Raw genomic sequence first — 27,778 nt, 5'->3', positions numbered from 1 at the left:
AGCTCTCATAAAAGGGTAGAACCAGGATTCAGATTCAGCAGTCTGGCTCCAGCCTGGATCCAGAGCCACTTCACGACTCAACTGCCCCAATGTGTGACTCATGTTCCGGATGGGTCTAAGAGGCTGCCTTCTCTGTTGCCCTAATATCCTATATTTATCCCTTGTGGAGCACCTGTCCCACATCTTCTCTGTATCTTCCTTCGATTGACCATCATCTTTGGCAGAGCAGGGCTGTCTGTCATCTCCATATCCCAAGACCTTGCACTGTTTGGGAAACAACCAGCTCCTATCTCCTATCTCCTAGAGCATTTTAAAACACATGTGGAAAGGCATCCCGATTCAGGTGCATATAGTAAATGCCTTGCCGGGGTCTCTGAACTCTGCCATTCCAGCACATCCAGCTTGAGCCTCTGACATGTGGATATGTGAGGATTCTCTGCAGGAAAGGCTCTGCTCACAGAGCCAGGACAGCTCCACGCGCTGCCAGCTGCAGGCCCGGGCAGTGAGCTGGAGAGTTGGTGGGGGGCTTGGGATTTAAACATCACACCTCTGAGTGCTGTCAAGGTGCTTATACAATTTGGAGGGCGGGGTAGCTGGGAGAAGGGCACTTCTTGGCATTGGCCAAATATTTCCTCTTAAAAATGGGTTGGAAGCACCTAAGTAACCAGCAAGAAAGACTTAGTAAAATAAGCCCTTACAGTAGAAGGCCATATCATCATTAACCAACCAGTCTATAAAATGAGACAAGAATATGGGCCAATGCTCAAGCTATAAATAAAAAGAACAAAATATTATAATTGTGGTTAGAACATCATCTCAATTTTTTGGAGGGCATATGTTTGCATAGAAAAGAACAGAAGACTTCATGAAAACGATGAGATTTTACAGGTGATTAATATTTTCTTTTTTAGACTTTTTGGTCCCAGTTTTTTGGTTAAAAATATGTTCATTACAATTAGAAAAATGTTATTAAATAATAAACGGACAGTAAACACTTTAAAAAATCGTTTAAAAATCTTTCATTGGCCCCAAAGGAGAGCTTTCATCTATTTTCTGTGCGTTCTCTCTCCTCTACGGGGAGCTCAGCTGCGATCACAACACAGCAAATCACTGGGTTGGAAAGCTCGGCTGACGTTTCCTTTGATTCTAGACTTCAGGGGCTGTGGCTCTGGTTGCATAACCTCCACTTATGATCTGATCCAGAGATCATCCCTCACCCTAGTGGGAAATAATGAAACCTTCTGCCCTTAAAGCCCTTTGGAACAGATGGCTATAAATACGTAAGCCTCACGTGTTGCCGCGCAGCCCTTCACGTTTTCCAGTGTGCCTTCCGATTTAATCCTTACCATAATGCGGACGAGCTGTTGGTGGACTCAGCCCTAAGTTACAGGCAAGGAAGGGACTTGTCCCAGGTCCTGAGGTGAGAACCAGAGCTTGGACTCAGCTCTTCTGATCCAGGGTCTTCCCCTGCTTCTTGACTCCACGATGGGAGCAAGGAAGCTATTCTGACAAGCGCCCGTGGACGGACAGGGGTGGGCCTCCTATGGGCTGGCCCTCAGTGGGATGTGCAAAGAAGCCTGTGTCCTTATCAGAGCAACTGGTGCTGGGCAAGGGGTCCTCAAGACAGCTGGGCTGAGCACTGGGAACCAAGGAGGACAGACCCTCAACTCCCCAGGATGTGCAAAGGCTTGACCAGAGGCCATAGCCCTGAGATGGGATGTTAAAAAACGCGTCTACATCCCAAACCAGCTTCCAACTTGGACTCTAGTACCTGCTAAGGTTCATTCTCTCTAACGCTTGTCTCTTTCCTTTTCCCTGCCATCATTGTAATGAATGATGCTTTGTGAACATTTTCACACCGCACCGTATCCTGGGTTCTTTTAAGGAAAGAGACCAGATCGTATTTGCTTTAGTACTGTCCTATTTCCTAATGCATGGGAGCTGTGTTGAAAGAGTGTTGGTTAAAGCCAAGACACCAAATCAAAGCCAGAAGTTGTCCTGGGAAGCAGAAGTGAGAATACAGTGATGGGGATAAGTATGCTGGACTCAGAAGCAGGGAGCTGTTTATGTGTATTTTCTGTAATTGAAGCAGGATCCAGTGACCAGCTTCTCAGGGTGTAGCCGATCAGGGTCAGAGGCTCAGACCAACTGATCCAGAGCCTTCTTGAATCAAGAACCATTAAGCCTGAGAACTGCCCATTTGGGCCTCATCCTGATACATCAAAAATGTTGCGCGAGGGTTTCCCTGGTAGCGCAGTGGTTGAGAATCTGCCTGCCAATGCAGGGGACACGGGTTCGAGCCCTGGTCTGGGAAGATCCCACATGCCGCGGAGCAACTAGGCCCGTGAGCCACAACTACTGAGCCTGTGTGTCTGGAGCTTGTGCTCCACAACAAGAGAGGCTGCGACAGTGAGAGGCCCGCGCACCGCGATGAAGAGTGGCCCCCGCTTGCCGCAACTAGAGAAAGCCCACACACAGAAACGAAGACCCAACACAGCCAAAAATAAATAAATAAATAAATAGCGTGCCCTTTAAAAAAAAAAAAAGAAAAAGTTGCACGGGCCAAGAATATAAAATGGGAAGTGAACAAACTCATCTCTTGGGGAAAGCTACGTAGGTGTGCTCAGTAATATTTTTTTCCTTGTTTTTTAGTATTTCCTGATTTCCCCTTCAAAGAGTTTCAGAATGTCTGCTAATGGGACCCTCTTCTCCACAACAGAATTTGACTTTGAAGCAGGACACAACAGGTAGCCTTTGCCAATGACTTTGCTTGAAGTACCTTTTATCTGAGTGTCTAAGGAACAGGCCTAGTGCAGACTGAGGGCAGCTGCGGAGGCCCTGAGTGGTCTGTTGCCTTGCTGCTAGGTTCAGAGGGTAGTGAGCTCCAAAGAGGGATCAGGAGTAAGGCCATTATCTGAAGGCCTCCTTCCCACCCAAAATCTACATCTCTGGATCACAAGATCGAAGGTGTGGGAGGGGGCCCCTGAAGCATCCGGAGGACTGCCTCAGATGCCCTTCTGGCTCTGGAGAGGCAGCTGTCAGAGCTGTTCGCCGACATCAGAGCAGAATGGTGGAGGTGAGCAGGCCTCTGGGGAAAGAGATGAGGAGTAGCCAGGGCTTGAGGGTGAAAACACACAGGCCTTGGGGTCCACACAGGTTTGGCTCTGGGATCTGCAGCAGGTGTGAGAAGCAGGGCTAGTTATCTAATCCATGGCAGCCTCAGTTTCCTTACATAGGTGGATGAGGCACTTTGCCAAGATAACGGGAGCGAGGATGGAGAAAGGGTGTGCAACGTGGCGGGCGGGAGATGGCAGCCGTCAGTAATAACTATAGGATGAGAAATGGAGGGGTGGGGTTTTAGAGATGAGGAAAGAAGGGTAGACCTAGCAGATCTGACTCTGCAGGGGGATATGGAGGGGGGTGGCCAGAAAGGGGACGGACACTTTCCTCCCTCCCTCCCCCTACCCCATTTGCAGTCATGTCAGCGAAGCTTGACTCCCTGACTTGGGCTATTTCCTGACAGGTACCATCTCATCGTGGAAGTGAGAGATAGCCAAGGGCTCAGAGCCTCCATGGAGCTGCAGGTGAACATTGTGAATATCAATGATGAGATCCCTCGCTTTACCAGGTAGGCCTGAGGGCTTGGGAGGGGGTCTCCGTGGGCCGGGGGGTACCATGTCTCTTAAGTGGCTGAGCTGCCTCAGACACACTTCATGCAAGGCAGAGGGCTGCCCTTTGCTCTGGCCTGGAGGAGAGGTAAGAGGCTCATTTACCTGGACCTCCAGACTTAACATCTTCCACCTCTGTTCCCCCCGTCTCCACACCCCACAGACGTGTGCACCATGGGATTCTAGGTATGGTGGGGAAGGGGTGGAGGCCAGACACCACGCCCCTGGTGCAAGGCTTGCCACTGGGCACATGCAGAAGGCAGAAGGCGGGTACTCGTAGGATAGGAGGCTCACCACTAATAACGGCAGAATCCTAGAGCACGTCATCAGTCCAGGCTCCATAAAGCCCACTGTCAGGAGGTCATCCTCTCTGACTGAGGAAAGGGCTGTCTCGATGGTGCCTAAGGGGCCTGCCCACTGCTGGGTGCTCTAAGTTTCCTCCTGTTGTGGTGGATTCAGAAAGGAGATCTGCCTTGTCTGGCAGCTCCTCCATCCAACAGATGTGAGGAAGGTAAGTGAATCTGGTAGAGGCAGCCTGTGGGAATGTGCCCAGCACCAGCCCAGGCACAAAGGCGAGACCAGAGCCTGTCACAGACAAGGATTTAGGAGGGGGAGATGGGATTCTGAGCTGGCATGTGACCCTGCAAACAGCCTGGTTACTGGTTACAAGACTCCACCCCCCACCGTACCCCACAGTTGCTGAGCCAGGCTCAGGAACCAGCCACAAGAAAACTGGCAAACTCCCCTGCCTGGGTTCACTGTATTCATGGAATACATTCAGCTCGGGAGACTCCACCAACGAAAAGCCACTGGGCCCCAGACCTATGTAGAATGCTTGCAAAAGTATTCCGAGATTGAGGTATTAAAGCAACTCCACTCACAGGCTAACCAAGTGCCTTTTGGCAAAACGCACCACAATTGTGAAACTTCTGGACGTTATCACAGTCTACAGCCCAGTTGCTGAGTGTCAACATGGAGGGAGCAGCAGCAGAGGCACTCCCACAAAATGCTTGTTGCCAGGTTAAGCTCAGCAGGACGGTGCAGTGCATTTCTGCTGACGGGCTCTTCCAGGAACACAGTACAGGCAGTTTATAAATAATTGTGACATCCCAGCCTGGATTCGGACTCAAGTATTGGCCAACACAGCAATGCGGATTCATCAGTGATCCCCCAGAGGAAGGCGATGGCGGTGGGGCTAGAGCTGACACGTTCTGCAATGCCCTCTCCACACCCCCAGTCTGTGAGGTGGGAAAGCAGACTAATGGGCCTGCAAAGGGGAAAATAATCAGTTCGCCCAAGGGGCAGAACGTGTAGGCCATCTGGTTTGGACTACATCTTCCAAAATAAAGCAATTGGCCTCAGCAGAAAGGGAACATGACCCTGGCTGTTTATTGGGGTCCCCCAGAGATTGCTCTGGAACTCTGGTTCTCATTTTTGGTTTGAGAGATGAACCTCCATCCCAGACAAGGAAGCATGACCTCTGTGACTGTCTAACCATTTTTAAAAAAAACAGTCGACTTAATTTCAAACAGTGTTCCCTGGATGTTGGTAAGGATGGGTCTGGGAGAGCCTGTGATCTAGAAGGATGTGAGGCAGGATTTGGGGCAGGATGGCTGCCCTACTTTGCCAGGGCTGCTCAATTAGAGCCAAGCTAGTCCCTCAGCCATCCTCACTTTCAACAAGTTTGCTCAGTTTCAAACTAGGTACTAACTTTGAGGGTTTCCTGGTTCCCTTGAACCATCATCCTTCTTTTCTCCCAAATCAGTGCTAGGACTAACCATAAGTTATTTAATTCAGGATGAACAAAATTAAATCCTCAAATGGACTCAAGTAGACTGAGTTTGAGTGTGAAGTTAGAAATGCAAAATGTGGAAACAACTCTTCTATCTCTACTATTTGTTAAGGTCCTGCAATGAAATACAACCAAAGCAAGTACTATTTCTGCTGTTGAAAATGCCTCACCATTTTTCTCCTGGGTGGTGACAAATGCTGAACGTTTCATGTTCTCGTGATGTGCACTCCAGGATGCTGCCATTATGAAAGTCGGGCAGTTTATTATAAGAGTACCCGACTTACATTCACCCTCTACCTCGCAAACAGTGCTCACTATTCTTGCAAAGAACTTTGTTTTAGAGTCAGGCAGGTGGGTCTTTCTCCCCTTCTGCCCATTTCTTTTGCATTCATTCACAGTCCTTTTCAACCTGGCGCGAGGCAGTGTAGACACACTTTATGGACTTACAGAAGCCATCCCAGGTCATCCTGGATTCACACCCTTTCCCCTGAGTGTGGCCCTGGGTCCAGGCTCTGGTGAGCCAGTGTCAAGGGGAGAAGAGTGTGGGAATTAGTGATATCAGGGCTTTCCCCTGTCGGGGGGGCTGCAGGGGTCCTGGCTTCACCGCATTTGAACAGATTTCTACTGTGGTTTGAGGATAACACTTCTAAGTTAAGTGATATTTTATACATACTTGGGTCTTGGATCCCCAAACCAAATAAACCACAGATTTTATCTTCTGCCAGGCTCAATATCAAGTCAGCCAAGGACAGGATGTTGTACCCGGGGAGTTGTGTCTTCACCAACAGCCTGATCAGTCCTCTTCACGAGGACCTGATTTCCCGGAGCGCCCAGTGTGGACTGGAGGAGCCCGCAGATGAGGGTCCTAAACAGCTGCACTCCTGACGTTTGCAGCGGGATACTTCCTGCGGTGGGGCTGTCCTGGGCATCGTAGCTGTTTAGCAGCATCCCTGGCCTCGACTCGCTACACGCCGATAGCAGCCTGCTCCTCTAGTTGTGACAAACAACCTAATCATCTGCAGCTGAGAACCACTGTCTTAGAGGGAAGAAGGAGGGTGGGAGGGAGGGAATTTCTCTCCCAAGGTGTCCTCTGTCTGTCCTATGAGAGGCTGGGAGCCTCTGGCTGTCACCTCTGGTGACTCCTCATAATAGTCCTTCTCAAACTTTAAAGTGCTACCCCGCCCCCGACCCCGCACATCTGGTGAAACTCTGGCTCCTGATTCAGTGGTCTGGAGTGGCCGGAGGACCCAGCATGCTCAGGAAGGCAGTTAGGAAGGCGGGGACAACCCCTGGGGTAGCAAAGGCGAGGCTGTGAAGGTCGCACAGTGTCTTAGTGATCTCTGTTGGAAATTAACGGAAGCCCCTCAATGCAGCCAAAGGAAAAAATCCAATACGTGAGAAAAAGGGTCTCTCACACAGTGGAATAAGGGCTTAGTCCAGCCTGGGGAGCCAGGGCTGTCCCCCTCTCTCCTCTGGCTCTGCTTTTGGTTCCTGCCACCCCGCCTCCTCGGCTGCCTCCCACTTTGTCCATCCCTGGACCCACTGGTGGGCGGCACGGATTCCCTGACAACGGTGTGTGCCAGGTAAGTAAATGGACAAACGGCAGCTTCTGTGGGACCCCTGGTAGTGAGAGGTCCAGAGCACTGAGGTGGCTTCTTGGCCTGAACAAGATTACTGTCCCCCATCAATGGAGCGAGCCTACAGGAGGTCGCCCCAGGGGTGGGGGCCGGCCCAGGATCCCGAGAGCAGCCTGGCTGGGCAGGCCCTGGTTCCAGCTGTTCTCAGCCTGCCTCTGACTCCCCTGGAGGTCCCCGCCCCTTTCTCCTCCCTCTGGCCCTACAGATGATGGGACAGAACCGCAGAGACCTTCTGAGCTCATGAAATGAACGCAATCCTTTAGATCTGAGGTAGAGTATTCATTCCCCTCTTAAAGACAATCCCACAAGGGAAAACCCAAATTTAGGAAACTGGTAAATTAAAGATGACTATTTGTCCCACTGAAGTGATTTTCCCTCCACAAAAGGACTTCCTGCAGTGTTATTTTAAACAATAAGCTTCCTTTGGTACATTCAAAATTATTCCATTTACGCAGGTTGTGCAGTTAAAACCTCAAACATATCTGTCTGGTTTCGGGCCTTTTCCAAGGCAGCAGAGGTCTGAGGAAGGTGCGTAAGTTAGCAGTTTGGGCTTACTTTGTAAGAAGTCATCCTTGGAGGGCAGCACGCTGACCTTAGCTTCTGCCAGTGGGGCTCATTTCTCCCTTCAGAGAGCTGACCTCACGGTTAACGCAACTTGAAAAGGCATACACGTTCTGTGTGTAAATTCTGCCTCCTCAGAACAAAAAAAAAAGGGGGGGCAGAAATAAAAAGTGAGCAGAGGCCCTGGGATAGAGAAGGTTCACAATGTAATCAGCTTCTGGGGGCAGCCATGGTGTGGGCATCAGGAAGTTATAGTTTTGGATATTGTGTCCAGAGGGATTTTTAAAAGAATTCAGGAAAATTCTGCACACGAACTGGGAGAAGAGAAGACAGCTGGACAGGCCGACTATCCTTATTTTAAAAGATGTTAATGCCAAGGCTGACCTGAAAGGGCATCAGGCCTGCGTGGAGTCAGGGACCGTGGCTGGTATAAATCGTTGCCATCGCAGCATGGCAACTTCTTTGCATCCACAGGGATGTGATCTGTGGCAACACAAAAGCCAGTCACCCCTCCTTTCAGCTGCTGAGCTCTCCCTCCCCAACACATTGATGCAACTCCAACAGCTCCGCGCTATATTTAGCACGAACTAAAATACCCACCTCCCAGACTCCACCCTCCTGTGCCCCTGAAATGAGCTGTGTCTGCTGTATTTCTGTTCCAGCCCAACGCACGTGTACATGATTCCCGAGGAGCTGGGTCCAGGAGCAATTGTGGCCAATATCACAGCTGAGGACCCTGATGATAAAGGTTTTACCAGCTTCCTCTTCTACAGCATCACTACTGTCAACAGCTATTTCATGATCAATCAGTGTAAGTCACACACACACACACACACACACACACACACACACACATCCTTATGTGCATCCTTTAATTCAGCCATTTGGATTGTTTTACAAATATTTTCTCTGTCTTCTGGTCTGGGGCATGCCTTTCCGTCTAGACTATCGTAAGTTATCGGGGTAACAGGTGTATTTTTTCTTTTGGCTGCACCTCATGGCTTTGGAGATCTTAGTTCCCTGACCAGGGATTAAACCCAGGCCCCGGCAGTGAAAGCATGGACTCCTAACCACTGGACCACCAGGGAATTTCCTGTAATAGGTGCATTAAAAGCAGCTGGCATAAGGTTTGGGGACATTGAACAGGGCCCTGTGTCGACAGCTGTATCATCAGCTGTATCACCACTCCACCTTTGAGGCAGGTGGCCATCTAAGGATGGATGAGTTCACTATCCTGAGGGTACCTTGAAGTCTCCTGAACAGAGGATTCAGACCAGCACTGTCCAGAAGAAATACAGTGGAAGCCACACATGTAATTTTAAAGTGGCCACAAAAAGTAGAAACAGGTGAAATTAATCTTAACAAGGCATTTTATTTAGCCCAATATATCCAAAATATTATCACTTTAACTTGTAATCAAGATTTTAAAGTTACTCATGAGATATTAATTCTTTGAAATCCGTTGTGTGTTATACTTACTGCATCTCAATTTGGCCTAGCCACATTTCAAGAGCTAAAGAGCCACGTGTGGCTAGTGGTTACCATATTGGATTGCGTCAATCTATTAATACATCCATCTGCTGGATTCCTGGGAGATTTTCCCATCTAAGTATCTTGGTGCAGAGAAGGAGAGTTTCTCCCTCTTAATGACCATCTTTTAGTCCATACCAGGCAGGATGCTGAGTGATCCACATGCATTCTATCTTAAGTACCCAGCAGAACAACCCAATGAACTACCATAATCCACATTTTACAGATGAGGAAACTGAGGCTTGGAGAGAAACTCGGACAGGTTAAGTGACTCATCCAAGGTCTCACAGCTTGTAGGTTGTGAAGCAGCGATACAAATCAAAGCTGCCCGACTCCAAAGGCTGCGCTCTTCCCTACTCCTAGACTATACACCTCATAAATCCCTGTCACATCACCCAAAAGGACTTAACTTTACACAATGATTTTGTGGAGGCCAGCACTGGACAATCCCAAAAAGACAATGTGTTACTCGTCCCATAGGCTTTAGGGCAAAGTTTACCTGTGCCCAGGAGAGGCGGGCAAAGGCGGTGCTGTCTGTCATTGAGGACCTCACTCCAGTGATCATGGCAGGATGGACAACTGTGGTTTAGAATTCTGTTCATTCGAGTATTGCAAATTGAGCTTTTAACAAATACAGTGGGTTTTTTTTGTAGTATATTCATTAAGACTCTTTGGTTGCAAGTAACAGAAACTAAGGCCAGCCAAACCAAGCAAGAGAAAAAAAAAGTAGGGGACACCTATCACCAGGATACTGCATATCTCATGAGAAAGAGTAAACAGTCAGGGCACAGGAAGGATGGGAAGCAGTGCTGCTCCAGTGACCTCAGCAGCTAGAGTTCTGGCATCTTATCTGTAGCTCCACTAGGAACCTGACTTGTGTCTCCCAGTTACAAATTCTCCAGAAAGAGAACTCAGGGGTTGGAGTCAGCTGTCTATCAGTCCAATGAATGACAGGCAAGGACAGCTGCCAGGGGGCCTAACCCTGAGGCATGAGGTGCAAAATTCTAGAAGGATCAGGCCAGACACCCCAGTCAATGTCCAAGACAGGAACTTACATGAGGTTTTTTTTTTTAATGTACTTGTATAAAGAATATTCTCTTTGTAAGCCAGTCCTCACATCAGAATGTTCTTTTCAAATGTACTCCAAGTCTCCACCTACATTTGACTCTTCATTTCTCTCCAAAGAGCCATATTCTGACCTTTGCTTTCTAACAGTGACTGGGACCATCCAAGTGGCGCGCAGGATAGACCGAGATGCAGGTGAATTAAGACAAAATCCCGCCATATCTCTGGAGGTTCTGGTGAAGGATAGACCCTCTGGGGGTCAGGAGAATCGCAAGCAGATAACCTTCATTGTGGAAGACATTAATGACAACCCCTCGACATGTACCAAGTTCACCTTCAGGTATTTGCCTTCTGAGACACATGTGGGCATGTCACCTCTTTGGGGGTGCTTGGTTTTTCTGGTATAGTCTGGCAGGGACTGAAGGATTGTGGGCACCTGCGACACAGCTCAATAATATAAGTAGATTTGAACTGTCCCTTTAGGTGAGAGATTTTCCTTCCTCATCCTTTTTCTTCCCTCTCTTCCATTTTCTTTCCTCTTTGTAATCTCCCTTCTCCACTTTCTTACTCTGTTAAAAAATATTTTTATTTTGCTCTCTTCCAAGAAGAAGATATAACAATTATAAATATATATGCACCCAACATAGGAGCACCTCAATACATAAGGCAACTGCTAACAGCTATAAAAGAGGAAATCAACAGTAATACAATAATAGTGGGGGACTTTAACACCTCACTTACACCAATGAACAGATCATCCAAAATGAAAATAAATAAGGAACAGAAGCTTTAAATTACAAAATAGACCAGATAGATTTAATTGATACTTATAGGACATTCCATCCCAAAACAGAAGATTACACATTCTTCTCAAGTACGCACTGAACATTCTCCAGGATAGATCACATCTTGGGTCACAAAGCAAGCCACAGTAAATTTAAGAAAACTGAAATCATATCAAGTATCTTTTCTGACCACAACGCTATGAGATTAGAAATGAATTACAGGGAAAAACATGTAAAAAACACAAACACACGGAGGCTAAACAATATGTTACTAAATAACCAAGAGATCACTGAAGAAATCAAAGAGGAAATCAAAAAATACCTAGAGACAAATGACAATGAAAACACGACGATCCAAAACCTATGGGATGCAGCAAAAGCAGTTCTAAGGGGGAAGTTTATAGCTATACAAGCCTTCCTCAAGAAACAAGAAAAATCTCAAGTAAACAATCTAACCTTACACCTAAAGGAACTAGAGAAAGAAGAACAAACAAAACCCAAAGTTAGCAGAAGGAAAGAAATCATAAAGAGCAGAGCAGAAATAAATGAAATAAAAACAAAGATCAATAAAACTAAAAGCTGGTTCTTTGAGAAGATAAACAAAATTAATAAACTATTAGCCAGACTCATCAAGAAAAAGAGGGAGAGGACTCAAATCAATAAAATTAGATATGAAAAAGGAGAAGTTACAACAGACACCACAGAAATATAAAGCATCCTGAGAGACTACTACAAGCAACTCTATGCCAAAAAATTGGACAACCTGGAGGAAATGGACAAATTCCTAGAAAGGTATAACCTTCCAAGACTGAACAAGGAAGAAATAGAAAATATGAACAAACCAATCACAAGTAATGAAATTGAAACTGTGATTAAAAATCTTCCAGCAAACAAAAGTCCAGGACCAGATGGCTTCACAGGTGAATTCTATCAAACATTTAGAGAAGCACTAACACCCATCCTTCTCAAGATCTTCCAAAAAATTGCAGAGGAAGGAACACTCCCAAACTCATTCTATGAGGCCACCATCACCGTGATACCAAAAACAGACAAAGATACTACAAAAAAAGAAAGTTACAGACCAGTATCACTGATGAATATAGATGCAAAAATCCTCAACAAAATACTAGCAAACAGAATCCAACAGCACATTAAAAGGATCATACACCATGATCAAGTGGGATTTATCCCAGGGATGCAAGGATTCTTCAATATACGTAAATCAATCAATGTGATAAACCATATTAACAAATTGAAGAATAAAAACCATATGATCATCTCAATAGATGCAGAAGAAGCTTCTGACAAAATTCAACACCCATTTATGATAAAAGCTCTCCAGAAAGTGGGCATAGAGGGAACCTACCTCAACATAATAAAGGCCGTATACGACAAACCCACAGCCAACATCATTCTCAATGGTGAAAAACTGAAAGCATTTGCTCTAAGATCAGGAAAAAGACAAGGATGTCCACTCTCACCACTGTTATTCAGCCTAGTTTTAGAAGTCCTAGCCATGGCAATCAGAGAAGAAAAAGAAATAAAAGGAATACAAATTGGAAAAGAAGAAGTAAAACAGTCACTGTTTGCAGATGACATGATACTATACATAGAGAATCCTAAACATGCCACCAGAAAACTGCTAGAGCTAATCAATGAATTCGGTAAAGTTGCAGAATACAAAATTAATGCACAGAAATCTCTTGCATTCCTATACACTAATAATGAAAAATCTGAAAGAGAAATTAAGGAAACAGTCCAATTTACCACTGCAACAAAAAGAATAAAATACCTAGGAATAAACCTACCTAGGGAGACAAAAGACCTGTATGCAGAAAACTATAAGACACTGATGAAAGAAATTAAAGATGATACCAACAGATGGAGAGATATACCATGTTCTTGGATTGGAAGAATCAATATTGTGAAAATGACTATACTACCCAAAGCAATCTACAGATTCAATTCAATCCCTATCAAATTACCAATGGCATTTTTTATGGAACTAGAACAAAAAATCTTAAAATTTGTATGCAGTCTTGAGAGAAAAAAATGGAGCTGGAGGAATCAGACTCCCTGACTTCAGACTATACTACAAAGCTACAGTAATCAAGACAATATGGTACTAGCACAAAAACAGAAACACAGATCAATGGAACAAGATAGAAAGCCCAGAGATAAACCCATGCACCTATGGTCAACTAATCTATGACAAAGGAGGCAAGGGTATACAATGGAGAAAAGACAGCCTCTTCAATAAGTGGTGCTGGGAAAACTGGACAGCTACATGTAAAAGAATGAAATTAGAACACTCCCTAACACCACACACAAAAATATAAACTCAAAATGGATTAGAGATCTAAATTTAAGACCGGACACTATAAAACTCTTAGAGGAAAACATAGGAAGAACACTCTTTGACATAAATCACAGCAAGATCTTTTTGGATCCACCTCCTAGAGTAATGGAAATAAAAACAAAAATAAACAAATGGGACCTAATGAAACTTAAAAGCTTTTGCACAGCATGGAAACTATAAACAAGACATAAAGACAACCCTCAGAATGGGAGAAAATATTTGCAAATGAATCAACGGACAAAGGATTAATCTCCAAAACATATAAATAGCTCATGCAGCTCAACATTAAAGAAACAAACAACCCAATCCAAAAATGGGCAGAAGACCTACATAGACATTTCTCCAAAGAAGACATACAGATGGCCAAGAAGCACATGAAAAGCTGCTCAACATCACTAATCATTAGAGAAATGCAAATCAAAACTACAATGAGGTATCACCTCGCACCAGTTAGAATGGGCATCATCAGAAAATCTACAAACAACAAATGCTGGAGAGGGTGTGGAGAAAAGGGAACCCTCTTGCACTGTTGGTGGGAATGTAAATTGATACAGCCACTATGGAGAACAGTATGGAGGTGCCTTAGAAAACTAAAAATAGAATTACCATATGATCCAGCAATCCCACTACTGGGTATATACCCAGAGAAAACCATAATTCAAAGAGACACATGCACCCCAAAGTTCATTGCAGCACTATTTACAATAACCAGGTTATGGTAGCAACCTAAATGCCCATCGACAGACGAATGGATAAAGAAGACGTGGTACATATATACAATGGAATATTCCTCAGCCATAAAAAGGAATGAAATTGGGTCATTTGTTGAGACGTGGATGGATCTCGAGTCTGTTATACAGAGTGAAGTAGTCAGAAAGAGAAAAACAAATATCATATATTAATGCATATATGTGGAACCTAGAAAAATGGTACAGATGAACCAGTTTGCAGGGCAGAAATTGAGTCACACATGTAGAGAACAATGGAATGGACACCAAGGGGGGAAAGTGGCTGGGTGGTGGTGGTGGTGGTGTGATGAGTTGGGCGATTGGGATTGACATGTATACACTGATGTGTATAAAATTGATGACTAATAAGAACCTGCTGTATAAAAAAATAAATTTAATTTAATTTAAAAATTAAAAACAATAAATCAATGAAGTCCCTTGTGATTCTGGGTTAATATGACTTTTGGTAAACAGTACTGTCTTTCCACTAACTATTTTGTCTCAATGCCACAAGATGAATAATTCCCCAAGTTAGCTTCATCTCTGTGGTTTCTTAATAACTAGTCTCCAGTCTCTTGGCAGTGTGAAGGTGGTTCCTCCTGGGGGTGGGGAGGGCATCTCTACAGTGACCCTTGCTGAGAGAATGTCCTGTGTCTGGAGCAAAGCTGAACACCAGAGCTGGTCTCACTTTCAGATCTCCCTAGGGAAAGAGTCTCCCTCTGAGATGATCTTTGGTTTTGCAAGTTCATTTTTTAAGCTCTAGGTAACTCTGGACATAGACCCGATACATAGTGTGGCCATGCAAAGGACAAAGGACCCTAGACAAAGATTATCTAGGATAAGCAGTACAAATACAAACTCCTGGGGCTTCCCTGGTGGTGCAGTCATTGAGAGTCTGCCTGCCGATGCAGGGGACACGGGTTCATGCCCCGGTCCGGGAAGATCCCACATGCCGCGGAGCGGCTGGGCCCGTGAGCCATGGCCGCTGAGCCTGCGCGTCCGGAGCCTGTGCTCCGCGACGGGAGAGGCCACGAGAGTGAGAGGCCCGCGTACCGCAAAAAAAAAAAAAAAAAAAAAAGAGATACAAACTCCTTTATTATGCTCTTCAATGTCCCCCCGTTTTCCCCAGTGGCATGCCCAGTATAGTGCTAAGAATCAAGTGGTCCTGAGCCTGGCATCAAAACAGCTAAACCCTGTTCTGGACATACCCTACTTGCCTCTTCAGATCTAGCTCCCAGCCTCCCCCACCCTGCTCTGTGCCCCAGGAGGCTGACCTCTATGGATATCAACTGCTCCCTTGCCCTGCACCTTCCCATTGGCCCACGGGAAGCCCTGGAATGAGGGGGAGAGAGAAGTCAGGGTATTTATCCCCTGGCTCCCTCCCTGTCAGCGGCATGAGCCCCTCCACCTCCTGAAGGTCTCAGCTCTTATTAGGCCGCCCTCTGCGCACAGCACCCTCTGTCCCTGGTTCCGGTTTCAGGAACTGCTCCCTCCTCTGGCTCCTTGAGGCCTAGCAGTGGAAAGGGAGGCCCACTCTTCCTAGACCTAGACCATCCTTTGAAGTTCCCATGTACTGTGTGTACACGTTGTAACAGTCCCTTTACTAAACCCTCCCGGAATTATCTTAATTTGCCATCTGCTTCTTACTGAGGCCCCTATCAAAGCAATAATGGCCTTGACCATGTGATAGGTTCCTATCCCAACCCCAAGAACAGAGTCTGTTTGATGGGTGAGAACAGTTGTCATGGACAGTTAGGACCGTGACTTCCACACCATTTTCTGCATAAATCAAACCCACCACTGTTAAGAGAAGTCTGGTCCCTGTGATGGAGCAGAGGTGATCCACAGAGTCACTCTTCCACTTTCTTTGAAAATCTAAAGCTATGCTAGTGCCTTTGGGTGGCTCCAGTGCATCTTGGGAAATTCTTCTCCTCATGTCCTGCTCTTCTAGACCCTCCTGCTTTCCGCTTTGTTCTCCTGCCCTAAGAGGTGGGGGAAGATAGTTGAAGCGTAAGAACTCTGGGTATCAATGATTGGAGAGGACTGTGCTATCTCCAATCTTCCTGGTCAATTTTCTCCCCTCAGTGCATTTCTGCTAAGTGTGTACTGTGGCTTCCTGTGGTCCAGAGTCCCCTGATGTGTGAGATGACAGTTTACAAACTGCATTCCGTATTAGCTAGTAAAATCACATTTTGATAATCTTCTCTCCAAATTAGCCTTGAAGGTCAATGCCAGCCAGTAACTGAACTAATTGTATTTATTACTAAAGGTAACTCTAAACAATGTTCCAGGAGAGCTCTGGGCTTTTCCAGTGGGAGGAACTTGCAGTTGTCCTGTAAAAGCCAAGATATGAGGAGGGGCAACAAAAGGGCTCCTCCCTCAGCAGTCCAGGAAGTGAAAGGTTTTATTCCCAAACCCCAGCTTCGTTTGCATACTCCAGGGAGGGGCTGGGAAACCCTGACCCTGCATCACCCACCACTCTCCCCCGCCTAGCATCTCGTCCATTCCCACCACACCACAGTGGAAGCACCCGGGCAGGTCAAAAGCAAGCCAAACGACAGCACTGGCGCTGCCATGGGCTCTGGCAGCCCTGTCCCTGAATATTTACTCTTTCTTCAGGGCTCTTGGCACAGTGCCTGCGGCAGAGTCTGGGGGAGCAGGTAGAATAGGCTGGGAGGGCGTCAAGCACCCAGTGGATCCCACGAGGCAGGTGGCTTTGTGCCAGGTCCCCTGCCATCCCTGTGGGTCCATGCAGGCTCTCAGGAGGCCGAGAGACAGAAACAGCCCCTGCGGCTTTCCCAGGCTGGTGATGAATGAGCCCAAGGCCCTGATGGAGGCATCAAAGGCCCCGTGACAGAGCCGCTATGGTTGTAAATCGTCAGGCGCTTGGCTGAAAGCGCTTCGCAAGCTGTTTGTGAGCCAAAGGCAGAGGATGTCGGCTGTGCCTGTCACCTCCAAGTGGGGGGGGAACCGTGGTCAGATGGCTGGGAGTGAAAGCAGCCCGCCTTTGAGGCAGGGAGTGATGAATGAGGGGGGAGTCGTTTTCCAAGTCATGCGTTTAGGGGAAAAATACCAAGTGGCAGGGGAAAATGAAAAGAACATGCCAGGTGGCCCTAAAGGGCCAAGTGTGAAGGCTCTTTTGGAGGGCGTGAAATGTCTGGCTTCAGGACCCTAGAGTCTTTGGGTGATGCAACCTTCCGGCTTCTGCAGACTTGTAATCAAGGCTCAGATCACTGAACCCTCTGTTGGCCTGGAGAGTCATTGATAGAACCGAAAGTAAAATTTACTGTGACTCTTAACACTGACAAGGGGATGGTGCCTGGATACATCAGCTTTCTGCGACAGGTCTTGAAACCACCCTGAATCTTTCTTCATCTGTAAAATGGGGACAAGAACACAAACCTCTAGGCGATGAGGGGATTAGAGATAGAGTTTTTAAAGTGTTTGGTAGGATACCACATATAGTTGGTATTTAACAAATAGTATCTATTCTAAGTATTTATGAGTAAAACCATGACATCGTGCCATCAAGACAAGAATGGAAATGCTCGGACTCCAGTCCTCCTGAGACACAGAGACATCATGGAGATTCAGTTACACCTGTGAGAAGGACCGCTTTCCCAGAACAAACCCAGTTATCCTCAGCAGCACAAAAACAACCTTGCCGTCAGACTTGGCTCCATGTTTGCTAAGCCCATTTTAGCTGCCGTGAAGAGCTGATGTGGAATGTAGAAAGCAGCATAATTCTGTTTCAGAGAGAGGTGATAGTACAGAGGATTAGAGACACGTGTTGATGCTCTGAGAACAAGATGCCAAGACAGGATTAAATGTGCGAGGCTTTTATTAGTGGAAATGCCTGTGGGAGAAGATGGGGAGAGAGCTAGACTAGGCTGCGAGGGTCATCAGACCGTGATGCAAGTCTGACCTGAGTAAAGGAAGGAGGGAGGGTGCATGGGTGGGAATGTTCTAGTCTGTTCTGCAGTCCATGAACTTGGCTAGGGCATTGGGGAATCCTGGAGCCAAAGTCAGCTGTCACAGGACAGGAATGAGTCTGCCTTAGTATCTCTGCCCTCCTCTGTCGTTGGTACACGACCTCACTGCAAATACAGTGATGGATTTCATAGCCCAGCAGCTGGGGTCTGTGGTCATTCTATTCCTGCAGCTGTAGGTCTTCCAGGCACATTCTCCTGGCATCCCCAATATATTTTTGTAAGAAATCCTGCCCAAGGCAAAACATGATTGTGGTGGGCAAAGAAAGAAAGAAAGAGAGAAAGGGAGAAAGGGAGGAAGGGAGGAAGGAGAGAGAGAAAAAAAGAGAAAGAAAATACTAGCCACACAAATTCCTCTTTGCCTGTACATGAGCCCCTTTGCAGTGTGATTTTGCCATTCCTCCCATCAAGAGATGGGTATCTCTTTCTACTCCTTGAATCTGGACTTGACCAGGTGAATTGCTTTGGCCATCGGAACATTCACAAACATGGTGCAGCAAAGGATTGAAAGGTGTGTATGCAGTGGGACTTGCCCTCTCTTGCTACTTTTGGAAGCCTAAGATCTCCATGCAAAGAGCACAGACTAGCCTCCTGGAGGATGAGAGGCAATATGAAGCAGAAACCACCCACCTTCCCACCATACCTGTGAGTGAGGCCATCCTGGAGCATCCAGCCCCCACCGAGCTGCCAGTGACTGGAGAGACCAGCCAAGCTGGACTAGAACCAAAAGAGCGAATGGATAACCCTTAGTGTTGTAAGAAAGAATAAATGCCTGTTGTTTTAAGCCACTAGGTTTTGGGCTGGTTTGTTATGTAGCAAAAGCTAATCAACATGCCCATCTTATAGATGGAAAACCTGAAACCTGGAGACCTGTGAAGTCCCTTAATGGGTCTGGAGATGTTACCATGCTTCCTCAGAGTCTCCCACTCCAAGCTGGGCTTGACCAGATGGCTCTGAGTTTGGGGGCAGCTTTACTCATTTGCATACTATTTGCCTCCCTGCTGGAGTGAACTGAGATTGGGACCCAGAATTCAACCTTTAATAAGCCTCTATTGAATGAATGATGCTAAGGTGTCAGGAGGCCCTTCTATGACTTTGAAGCCATGAGAACACAAGTGGAGGAATTTCCAGTCCTCTAAGCAGGGGAGGGAGGGTGCAGGGGTACAGCAATACCCCCCAGCCAGATTATCAATTCCTGCAGGCAGGGGCAGAATTTCTATTTCTCTTATATTCTTCTTCACTCCTGTGCTAGTCCCATAAGCTACCATTCATTCAACAAATATTTGTTGAGTGTGCCAAGAACAAAGCAGATAGAGATCCCCAGTCTTGTGGAGCTTACATTCTTGGGGGCAAACAGGCGATAAACAGGATATGTAAGTAAACTGTATCGTATATTGGAAAATGGTAAGCACCAAGCATTAAACCTACAGGGGGGAAGGGGAGCGGGAGCAATGGGCTGGGGGCGTTGACATTTTAGTTGCGGTAGCCAGGGAGCCTCCTGAGAAGGTGCCATTTGATTCGAGACTAAAGATAGGGAAAGAGCAAGCCATGCGGTGCGCAGTTAAGTGCAATGGCCCTGAGGCCAGAGCCTGGGGAGTGTCCAGGAGCACAGGGAGGCCAGAGTGGAAGGACAGTGAACAAGAAGAATTAGTAGGAGATGAGTTCAGACAAGTAAGGGGTGGGCGCACGTCATGAAAGATGCTGTAGATCAGAGTCACGACTTTGAATGAAATCAGGAGTCCTTTGCGATTTAGGAGCAGCAGAGCGACGTGATCTGACATTTTCACAGGATCCCTCTGGCTGCTGTGTTAAGAATCCTCTGAAAGGAGTCAAGGGCAGAGTGGGGACACCAGTTAGGCAGGTACTGCCTTAACCACGGACTTGCTTTCAATTGAAATGAAAGCCGGGGTGTCTAGCCTGGGGCCTGTGTTAGAAGGAATGTTCAGTCACTATTTGTTGGGGGAAAATATTGAATCGTGTCTTTTCGCCAGCATTATGGTGCCTGAGAGAGCAGCCAAGGGGACGTTGCTTCTGGACCTGAGCAAGTTCTGCTTTGATGATGACAGTAAAGCACCAAACAACCAATTCAACTTCACCACGCCATCCGGAGTGGGGAGCGGCAGCAGATTTTTACAGGATCCAGCTGGCTCTGGGACAATCGTGGTCAGTTAACCGTCATTGCATCATCGAAAGGGCATTGGGGAAGTTGGTCTAACAGGCATAGTGCTTTTGCTGCCCCATAGAGAGAAATTTCCAAAGTAACTCCCTCTCCAAGCGACTGTAACTGACAAACTTAATAGTGACTCTGTTTTCCCCATTTGCTCTTTATTTTACCCAAGTTCCAGGAATTGTTTGTTATGCATGGTTATGCCTGGGGTGCTAAGGATTGGATTCTTTCTTGCATAGTTCACAGTTTGCAGGCTGCCTGCCTGGTTAGCGTGCTTCCACAGTCACATATCAGTGCCCTCTGGGCTCAAGCACTTTTGTTTATTTCAGTGCTCATTCCTCGCCATAGAGGTGTGAGGTGAGAGAGAGCAGGGCCAGGGCCATGCGTGTGTCCTGCTGAATTCCGCAATGTAGAACCACTGGAGACCCAAAAAAGAGGGGCATCTCCACTGGGGCAAATATGTAATTGGAGAAAGAATGGGAGCAAAAGGCAGGTCTCAATGAGCTGTGTGAGACATTTAACAACAAGGTTCCCACTGGAGGGTTGGGGGGAAAGGAGGAGAGAGATAGAAGGGCAGGGTAAGGTGGAGGTCTTACAGGGGGGTGGTCTTGATGGGGGAGATCTTTGCATCAGAGATAAAGCCTCAGGAAGAAGAGCAAGCAGCCCACTAACCATCCTCTCAAACACCCCCTTCTCCACCTCCCATCCCCCAAAAAGTCGTACCAATTTTATTCACTGTGTCAACCAAAAATAACTTTTTTTTTTTCTGTTTGAGAAATTAATACATGTTCACTGTAGAAAATGTAGGAAACACAGAAAGGCATTACTATTCAGTAATAACCACTATTAACATGTTGATATATTTCTTTCTTGTCTTCTTCCCTATGCATAGATTTTATGTATCGTCTATATATATATGCATAAGTATTCTAAATGATGGAAATAACCTTGCATGTAGGATTCTGTATCATGCTTCTCTTTGACTTAACCTGAAATCTTGAGCCTATGCTGGGCAATAGTGCTTGATGAACATCTTTAAACAGATTCTCTCTCCTGATAAATTCTTTCAAATAAGTTCTCTAGCAGTGAGCAAATGTATGGACATAACTTTTTAAAGCTCCTCCTATGGGAAAAAGTGCTTTCCAGAAAGGTTTTGCAATTTACATGTCCACTATCAGTACATGAAAATGTCAGTTCAATTAAAAGTATTGTTTATTCTGTGTAATCTGATGTCTCTGTTTTAATCTAGTTGATAGGTGATCTAGATTATGAAAATTCAAGTAATCTAGCAGCCGGCAATAAATACACTGTGATAATCCAGGTGCAGGATGTTGCCCCTCCTTACTATAAAAGCAAGTATCATTTTGGTTTATTTCATGAAGCATCTTCCTTGAGTAGCAGTGACTAAACTGTGCTGGGCAATGCTTGGGCTTGGGCTGGGGATGTATTTATGTTCAAAAGGAGAATTCCAAAAGCCCCAATACTTCGGAATCAGCCCAGCCTCCTCCTGTCCTTCACCAAGAACAGTTAATCAGTCTCCAAGTCCTTTCTTCTGTGTCACCTACAACTAAAATCTAAGGATTTTAGTAAGGATCTGCTGCCTTCCCCCCAACTCCACTGCACCTCCATCCCACTAGTATTGCTCTAATGCAGAACCTCCTCTATCAGAGCTGAATTACAACACCAAGAGTGTTTCAAGAGTCTTTCTGCCCACCTTTAGTCTTGTCCCTTTCCAACGCATCCACCACATTTCTGACAGTGATTTTCAGGAAACGCAAATGCCACCGTATTACTTCTTGCTGAAAGCCCTTGAGTGTCTCCCCATAGCTGTCAAGTTCACATTCAAACTCTTTGGCTTGGCACAAAGCAATAAAGAGAGTCACGTGAATTTTTTTGGTTTCCAAATGCATATAAAAGTTATATTTACACTATATACTGTAATCTGTTAAGTGTGCAATAGCATTGTCTTAAAAACATAATGAACATACTTTAATTAAAAATACTTTATTGCTGGGCTTCCCTGGTGGCACAGTGGTTGAGAGTCCGCCTGCCGATGCTGGGGACACGGGTTCGTGCCCGGGTCCGGGAAGATCCCACATGCCGCGGAGCGGCTAGGCCCGTGAGCTATGGCCGCTGAGCCTGCGCGTCTGGAGCCTGTGCTCCGCAACGGGAGAGCCCACAACAGTGAGAGGCCCGCGTACCGCAAAAAAAAAAAAAAAAAAAAAAACACTTTATTGCTAAAAAATGCCAACCATCATCCGAACCTTCGGCGAGTCATAACCTTTTTGCAATGGTAACATCAAAGATCACTGATCACAGATCACCATAACAATATAATAATGAGGAAAACGTTTGAAATATTGCGAGAATTACCAAAACCTGACCCTGAGACACAAAGTGAGCAAACGCTGTTGGAAACATGGTGCCGATAGATTTGCTCGACACAGGGTTGCCACAATGTTCAATCTGTAAAAAACACAATATCTGCAAACTGCAATACGTAAAACGCAACAGAATGAGGGATGCCTGTATTGTGATTTAATTATTTTTCCTATTTCCGTTTATAGATAATATCTACATTTATATTCTAACAAGCCCAGAAAATGAGTTTCCTCTTGTCTTTGATAGCCCATCCTACATATTTGCCGTGTCGGAATTAAGCCCATGTAAGTAACCGACGAGACACAGACTCCAGTGCTCTTGATAGACCCCTTCATCCGGAGGCACTTGGGTGGAGGAGGCTCCCCGTCAGAGGCCCTGGTGGTGGTGTGCACAGCGACTCACAGCTGATTCCTGGTTATTGCATGTCTTACTTCGTTTTAAATTCTCCTCACTGTGGAGGAGCCCTTCAGGTGAAATCCAGATTTTGAAAACTGTTGATTAAACTGCATTTCTCTGAACCCCCTGATTGCCTCTTTGTCTGGGTGCCTGATTCCAACTAATCCTCTCTTTTTGCAGCCTAAGTTTTCCCTTGGTCTCCACTGTGATTTTTATCCAGCTCACTCAGAGAATTGAAATTTAAAAATAGAGAGAAGGCTTCCCATTTCTAGATTTCTTTCATTTAAAAACAAAATAAAGATGTTTTCTCTCTCCCTTTGAAGGATTCCCTGGAGGCCTCTTTTTCCACCCTTTAGGATGCCTTGATTTCTGCGGGCTCCTCCCCACTCCAGCTGGGTTTCTCCCCGTCTCTCCCAGTGAAGGGGAGACTGTTAACTCTAGAATAATCAGACCTCACCACAGTCTTTGAGACTTGGATTGTGTATACTTCTACACTAAAAACTAAACAAAACAAACCCCAAAATCTCCCTCTAAAATGATCTCCTCTTCATTTCGTTTTCTCTCTTGATGATGAGCTCCATTTCCTGACATTACATTTTAAACAAAATACAAAAAGAGGGTCTGAAGAAAACGCTGTCGATTCCTTATGCCTCATCCAGTGAATAATAAGTGCAACAGGAATAGGTTTTTTATGAATTCACAGATCTTGCTACAATTATTAATCACCTACTCTGGGTCAAGCACGTAGTGCTGTTCTATATAGTTGAATAAGAGAAGATGCTGCCCTTGAGGAGTATAATTTATGAGGAAGAACTTCTATAAAACAAGCAAGCCCGAAGTCCAGCAGCCCACCAACAAGACTTGCAAAATAAGCAAAATGGAACAGGATTTAAAAATCAAAAATATTCCAATCATCCTGTTGCTAAACCTTTAAAAATCATGTTTTTCATCTGGTTTTGTAACAGCAACCCATGCTCAGTATAGAAAATTTGAAAAATAAAAAAGACAACACTGCTGCAAAAAGATGTATATGTGAAGGTTCTTTGCAGCGTTAGGATCATGTAATAATTGGTGTGCTTGGAGTCTATATGAGGATATGAATTGTCTTTTAGACTTCGCAGTACTGCTTGCATCATACGGCCAGTTTCCTAGTGGGTGTCATTAGTGTAATTTGAATTTAAAAGATGTAAAACATACAGAGTTTGAACAGCAAAGAGGCCCCCAAAAGTCTTTCGCCCATGGCACTGAGAGTGTCTGCTCCTGATTCCTCCTCTCACCCCCAAAGCAGGACTAATCTCAGATATTATTCTCAGCGGTAATCGCAGGTACTTTATTCTTCCAGCTAGAACCCGGGTTGGACGGATGCAAGCGACAGATAAAGACTTCCCCCAGAGAGACATCGTATACTCCATCTCCACCGGAGGGGCCAGCCAGCACTACCCAAACATATTTTGGATTAATCCCCAAACGGGAGAACTCCAGCTGGTGACTAAAGCAGACTACGAGACAACTCCCATCTATATTCTCAGAATCCAGGCCACCAACGGCGAGGACAGCAGCTCAGTCACTGTGAGTGGGGCTGTTTGGTGCATTCACACCAGCCCAACTGGTTGACTTCGGGTCTCCCTGGCACCCTCCAGGTGTGGCCGCAGCAATAAGGAATCTTAATAGGGCACCTCCTGCAGACATGACAAGAAATGGCTAGGGGTGTCCCAGACAGCACAATCGGACACACATAGCAGTGCCAGGAGATAAAGATTGACATCTGTAAGCCCACGTTTATGGGTGACTGGGAGAAGCGCTGAGATGGATGGCCACCCTGGGGGACAAGCTTCCTCCTGTTGCCCTTAAATCCCCCCTTGCTGTTGAGGTGGGCTGTAGCTGTGCATCGCCCCCAAGTAGTTTTACCCTGTTCCTACCCTGAGACCCATCATACCAGATGGGATAGGTCTTAAAATGATCTGGCTTGACACAGCGCTATGCTGCTTTGTAACCTCTGATGTTGAGAATCTGGTTAAGTGCATTTCTGAGTCAGTAGGTCTGAGTAGGGCCTGAGAACCTGCATTTATAACATGCTTCCAAGTGGTGCCGAGGCAGCTGGTCCATGGCCGTGCTTTGAGGAGCCAGGCTTTGACAGGTCTGTGCTGCCAGTGGTCAGGAATATTTGAGCGTAATATGATGGTCACAAAGAGGAAACTATTTCTTGGTCTTTCCCGTTAGTAAAGTGAAAAAGCCTAAGGCAAAATGAACTCAGCTAGCGGCAGGCAGCCCTGTGTGATAGAATGACTGGTCCAGGGTCAGGAGGCAGAGTTCATTTCTCAACTTTGATCCCAATTTGCCAAGGGGGTCCGAGCAATGCTTATCTTTGTACCCTGATTTCTCTCTCACACATGGAGAGTCACCTCATAACCCAATGCCTGAATAGTCCAGTTCCTCTGATGACTTGCTTTGAATTAGTGGGACGATGTTTTCAATGATGTGTAAGGCTTGGCATTGCTAGCTGAGAAAAAGATGTGCTAAGTTGAAGGTAATTGTCGTGTTTGTTAGCTTGGGTTTTTGAGAGGAATGAATGGAGTCCACTTTGGGAGCTAAATAGAGAGAACATTTCAATTTACTCCTGGGCTCAGAAATAGCTGAAATCCCCAAATTTCAGAGGTAGAATGAATACGACTCTAAAATTCATAAGCTTTTAAAAAGGGTGATGATCACATAAGTCCCTTTCAGGGCTGACATTCTGTGATTCCGTGCTGGCAGGCATCCCAGTCCATATTCCAATTCACCAGGCATAAAAGACAGTGATGAAAGAGAACAGACTGGCCCCTGCTTGTGGCAGGCCAGCGCCACCGGCTCAGTGCAGTGCTGAGATCCCGGGTTACACACAAGACCCCGGCTAAGCCAGGTCGCCTCCTTCTATCCCACTGGTTCTCAACCCTGGCTGAGTATTAGAATCGGCTGGGGAACATAAAAATCGTGCCTGGGGACTTCCCTGGTGGCGCAGTGGTTAAGAATCCGCCTGACAATGCAGAGGACACGGGTTCGAGCCCTGGTCCGGGAAGATCCCACATGCCGCGGAGCAACTAAGCCCGTGCGCCACAGCTACTGAGCCTGAGCTTAGAGCCCGCGAGCCACAACTACTGAAGCCCGCGCGCCTAGTGCTTGTGCTCCACAAGAGAAGCCCGTGCACCGCAACAAAGAGTAAACCCCACTCACCGCAACTAGAGGAAGCCAGTGCACAGCAACGAAGACCCAAGTCAGCCAATCAATCAATCAAGGAAGAAAAAAAAAAAATCAGGCCTGCGCCCCACCCTCCAGGGAGTCCAATTCATTTGGTCTGGAGAGGGCCAGACAAAGTGGAGCCATGGTTGAGAGCCATTGTTCGATCTTCCAAAGTTAAAGACAGAACTTCCAACTCACAGGGGCAGCAAGCAAGGAAGCACAGGAGGGTCACCATAAATCCATCATCGTTACCGGAAAAACAACTCAGCATCATCTGGGGGTGAGCGCATGTGTCTAGCTGCATATGTGTGTGGGGGTGTGGAAATGTATTATTACGTATATTATGCACACGTGCATGTACACACACAACACACAGTAGAGAAGTTAATAGCATAGGACTTGGAGTAAGACAGACCTAAGTTCAAATCCCAGCTCTGCCACTCACCAACTGAATGGCCTTAGGTCAATTACCTAAATTCCCTAAGCCTCAGCTTCCCCATCTGTAAAATGGGAATAAACATATTATCGATCTTGGATGAGGTTAAACCTCACTAATTCACAAAAAGCACACAGCCCAGTGCGTGGCACACAGTAAGGGCTCAGTGATAACTACTCAGTGAGACCACTTTCCTGCTGCTCTAGGTGACTGTGAACATCATTGAAGAAAATGATGAAAAACCAATCTGTACCCCAAACTCGTACTTCCTGGCCATCCCAGTGGATCTGAAAGTTGGCACAAATATTTACAATTTCAAGCTCACGTGTACTGACCTTGATTCCAGCCCCAGGTCTTTTCGTTACTCCATTGGCTCAGGTATGGTATTGATGTCAGTGGTCCTGGACCCTTGCTGAGGGCTCCTGGTGTTGGGGGCTGTAGCAGCTGTTTAGGAAGAAGGGGTGGGGGTCTGAGCTCACACACTGATCTGGCACAGCGTGTAGGGGGTGGGGTGTTTTGAATGAGGAAACCAAGGGTGAGGAGTCAAATGGTTCTGGAATTCCCAGTCCCCGCCCCCCGCTTGGCTTCCCCTTCTCACCTAACTCTTCTCAGACTCCCATACCTGGCTGCCCAAAGGCCCAAGGAACAGTGAATCCCATTGATGGTGACCCGCCCCCCCCACCCCCAATTCCCAGCCTGTCGTAGGATTCATGAATCAGATTAGTGTAGTTTAAAAACATTTTTTTAGTCCAACTCCTCCCCCACCTCTTTTCCTGCAAGCTTGTTGGTGGGGGGGGGCAGGGGAATCCCAGTCCTCTCTCTGAATAATAATAGATGAAATAGATTAAATGCATTTTGAAACGCGTCCTCAGGAATTCTCTTCTGCTCCATTCATTTTCTCTCTTTAAAAATATACCATTGTGGGAGGGAAAGAAAAGAGCACCCCTCAATGGAAATGAGACCAAAATAGTTCATCTAATGAAGTGCCGGGGCCAGGGATTTAAACCCAAACAAGCAGAGCAGTTTCACGTGAAAGACTGAAAAGCCAGCTCCGCCGCCTGCTGAGC

At 46.3% G+C, this 27,778-nt stretch overlaps 1 protein-coding gene across 1 annotated transcript in view; it reads left to right on the top strand.

Annotated features, from left to right (window-relative positions):
• The window catches only part of CDHR3 (cadherin related family member 3), a 47,769-nt gene that overhangs the window by 16,855 nt on the left and 3,136 nt on the right, over nt 1–27,778 (top strand). Inside the window, exons 4-12 of the mRNA XM_067747634.1 lie at nt 2,653–2,747; nt 3,524–3,628; nt 8,321–8,469; nt 10,404–10,593; nt 20,106–20,277; nt 21,531–21,633; nt 22,849–22,947; nt 24,402–24,628; nt 26,918–27,089. Coding sequence (XP_067603735.1) covers nt 2,653–2,747; nt 3,524–3,628; nt 8,321–8,469; nt 10,404–10,593; nt 20,106–20,277; nt 21,531–21,633; nt 22,849–22,947; nt 24,402–24,628; nt 26,918–27,089 — 1,312 coding nt within the window. The remainder of the gene's footprint in view (nt 1–2,652; nt 2,748–3,523; nt 3,629–8,320; nt 8,470–10,403; nt 10,594–20,105; nt 20,278–21,530; nt 21,634–22,848; nt 22,948–24,401; nt 24,629–26,917; nt 27,090–27,778) is intronic.

Source organism: Pseudorca crassidens, chromosome 8 (assembly GCF_039906515.1).
Source record: "Pseudorca crassidens isolate mPseCra1 chromosome 8, mPseCra1.hap1, whole genome shotgun sequence".
Taxonomy (NCBI): Eukaryota; Metazoa; Chordata; class Mammalia; order Artiodactyla; family Delphinidae; genus Pseudorca; species Pseudorca crassidens.
Note: the sequence above shows the minus strand (reverse complement) of the source record. Positions and strands in the feature narration are given on the sequence as shown.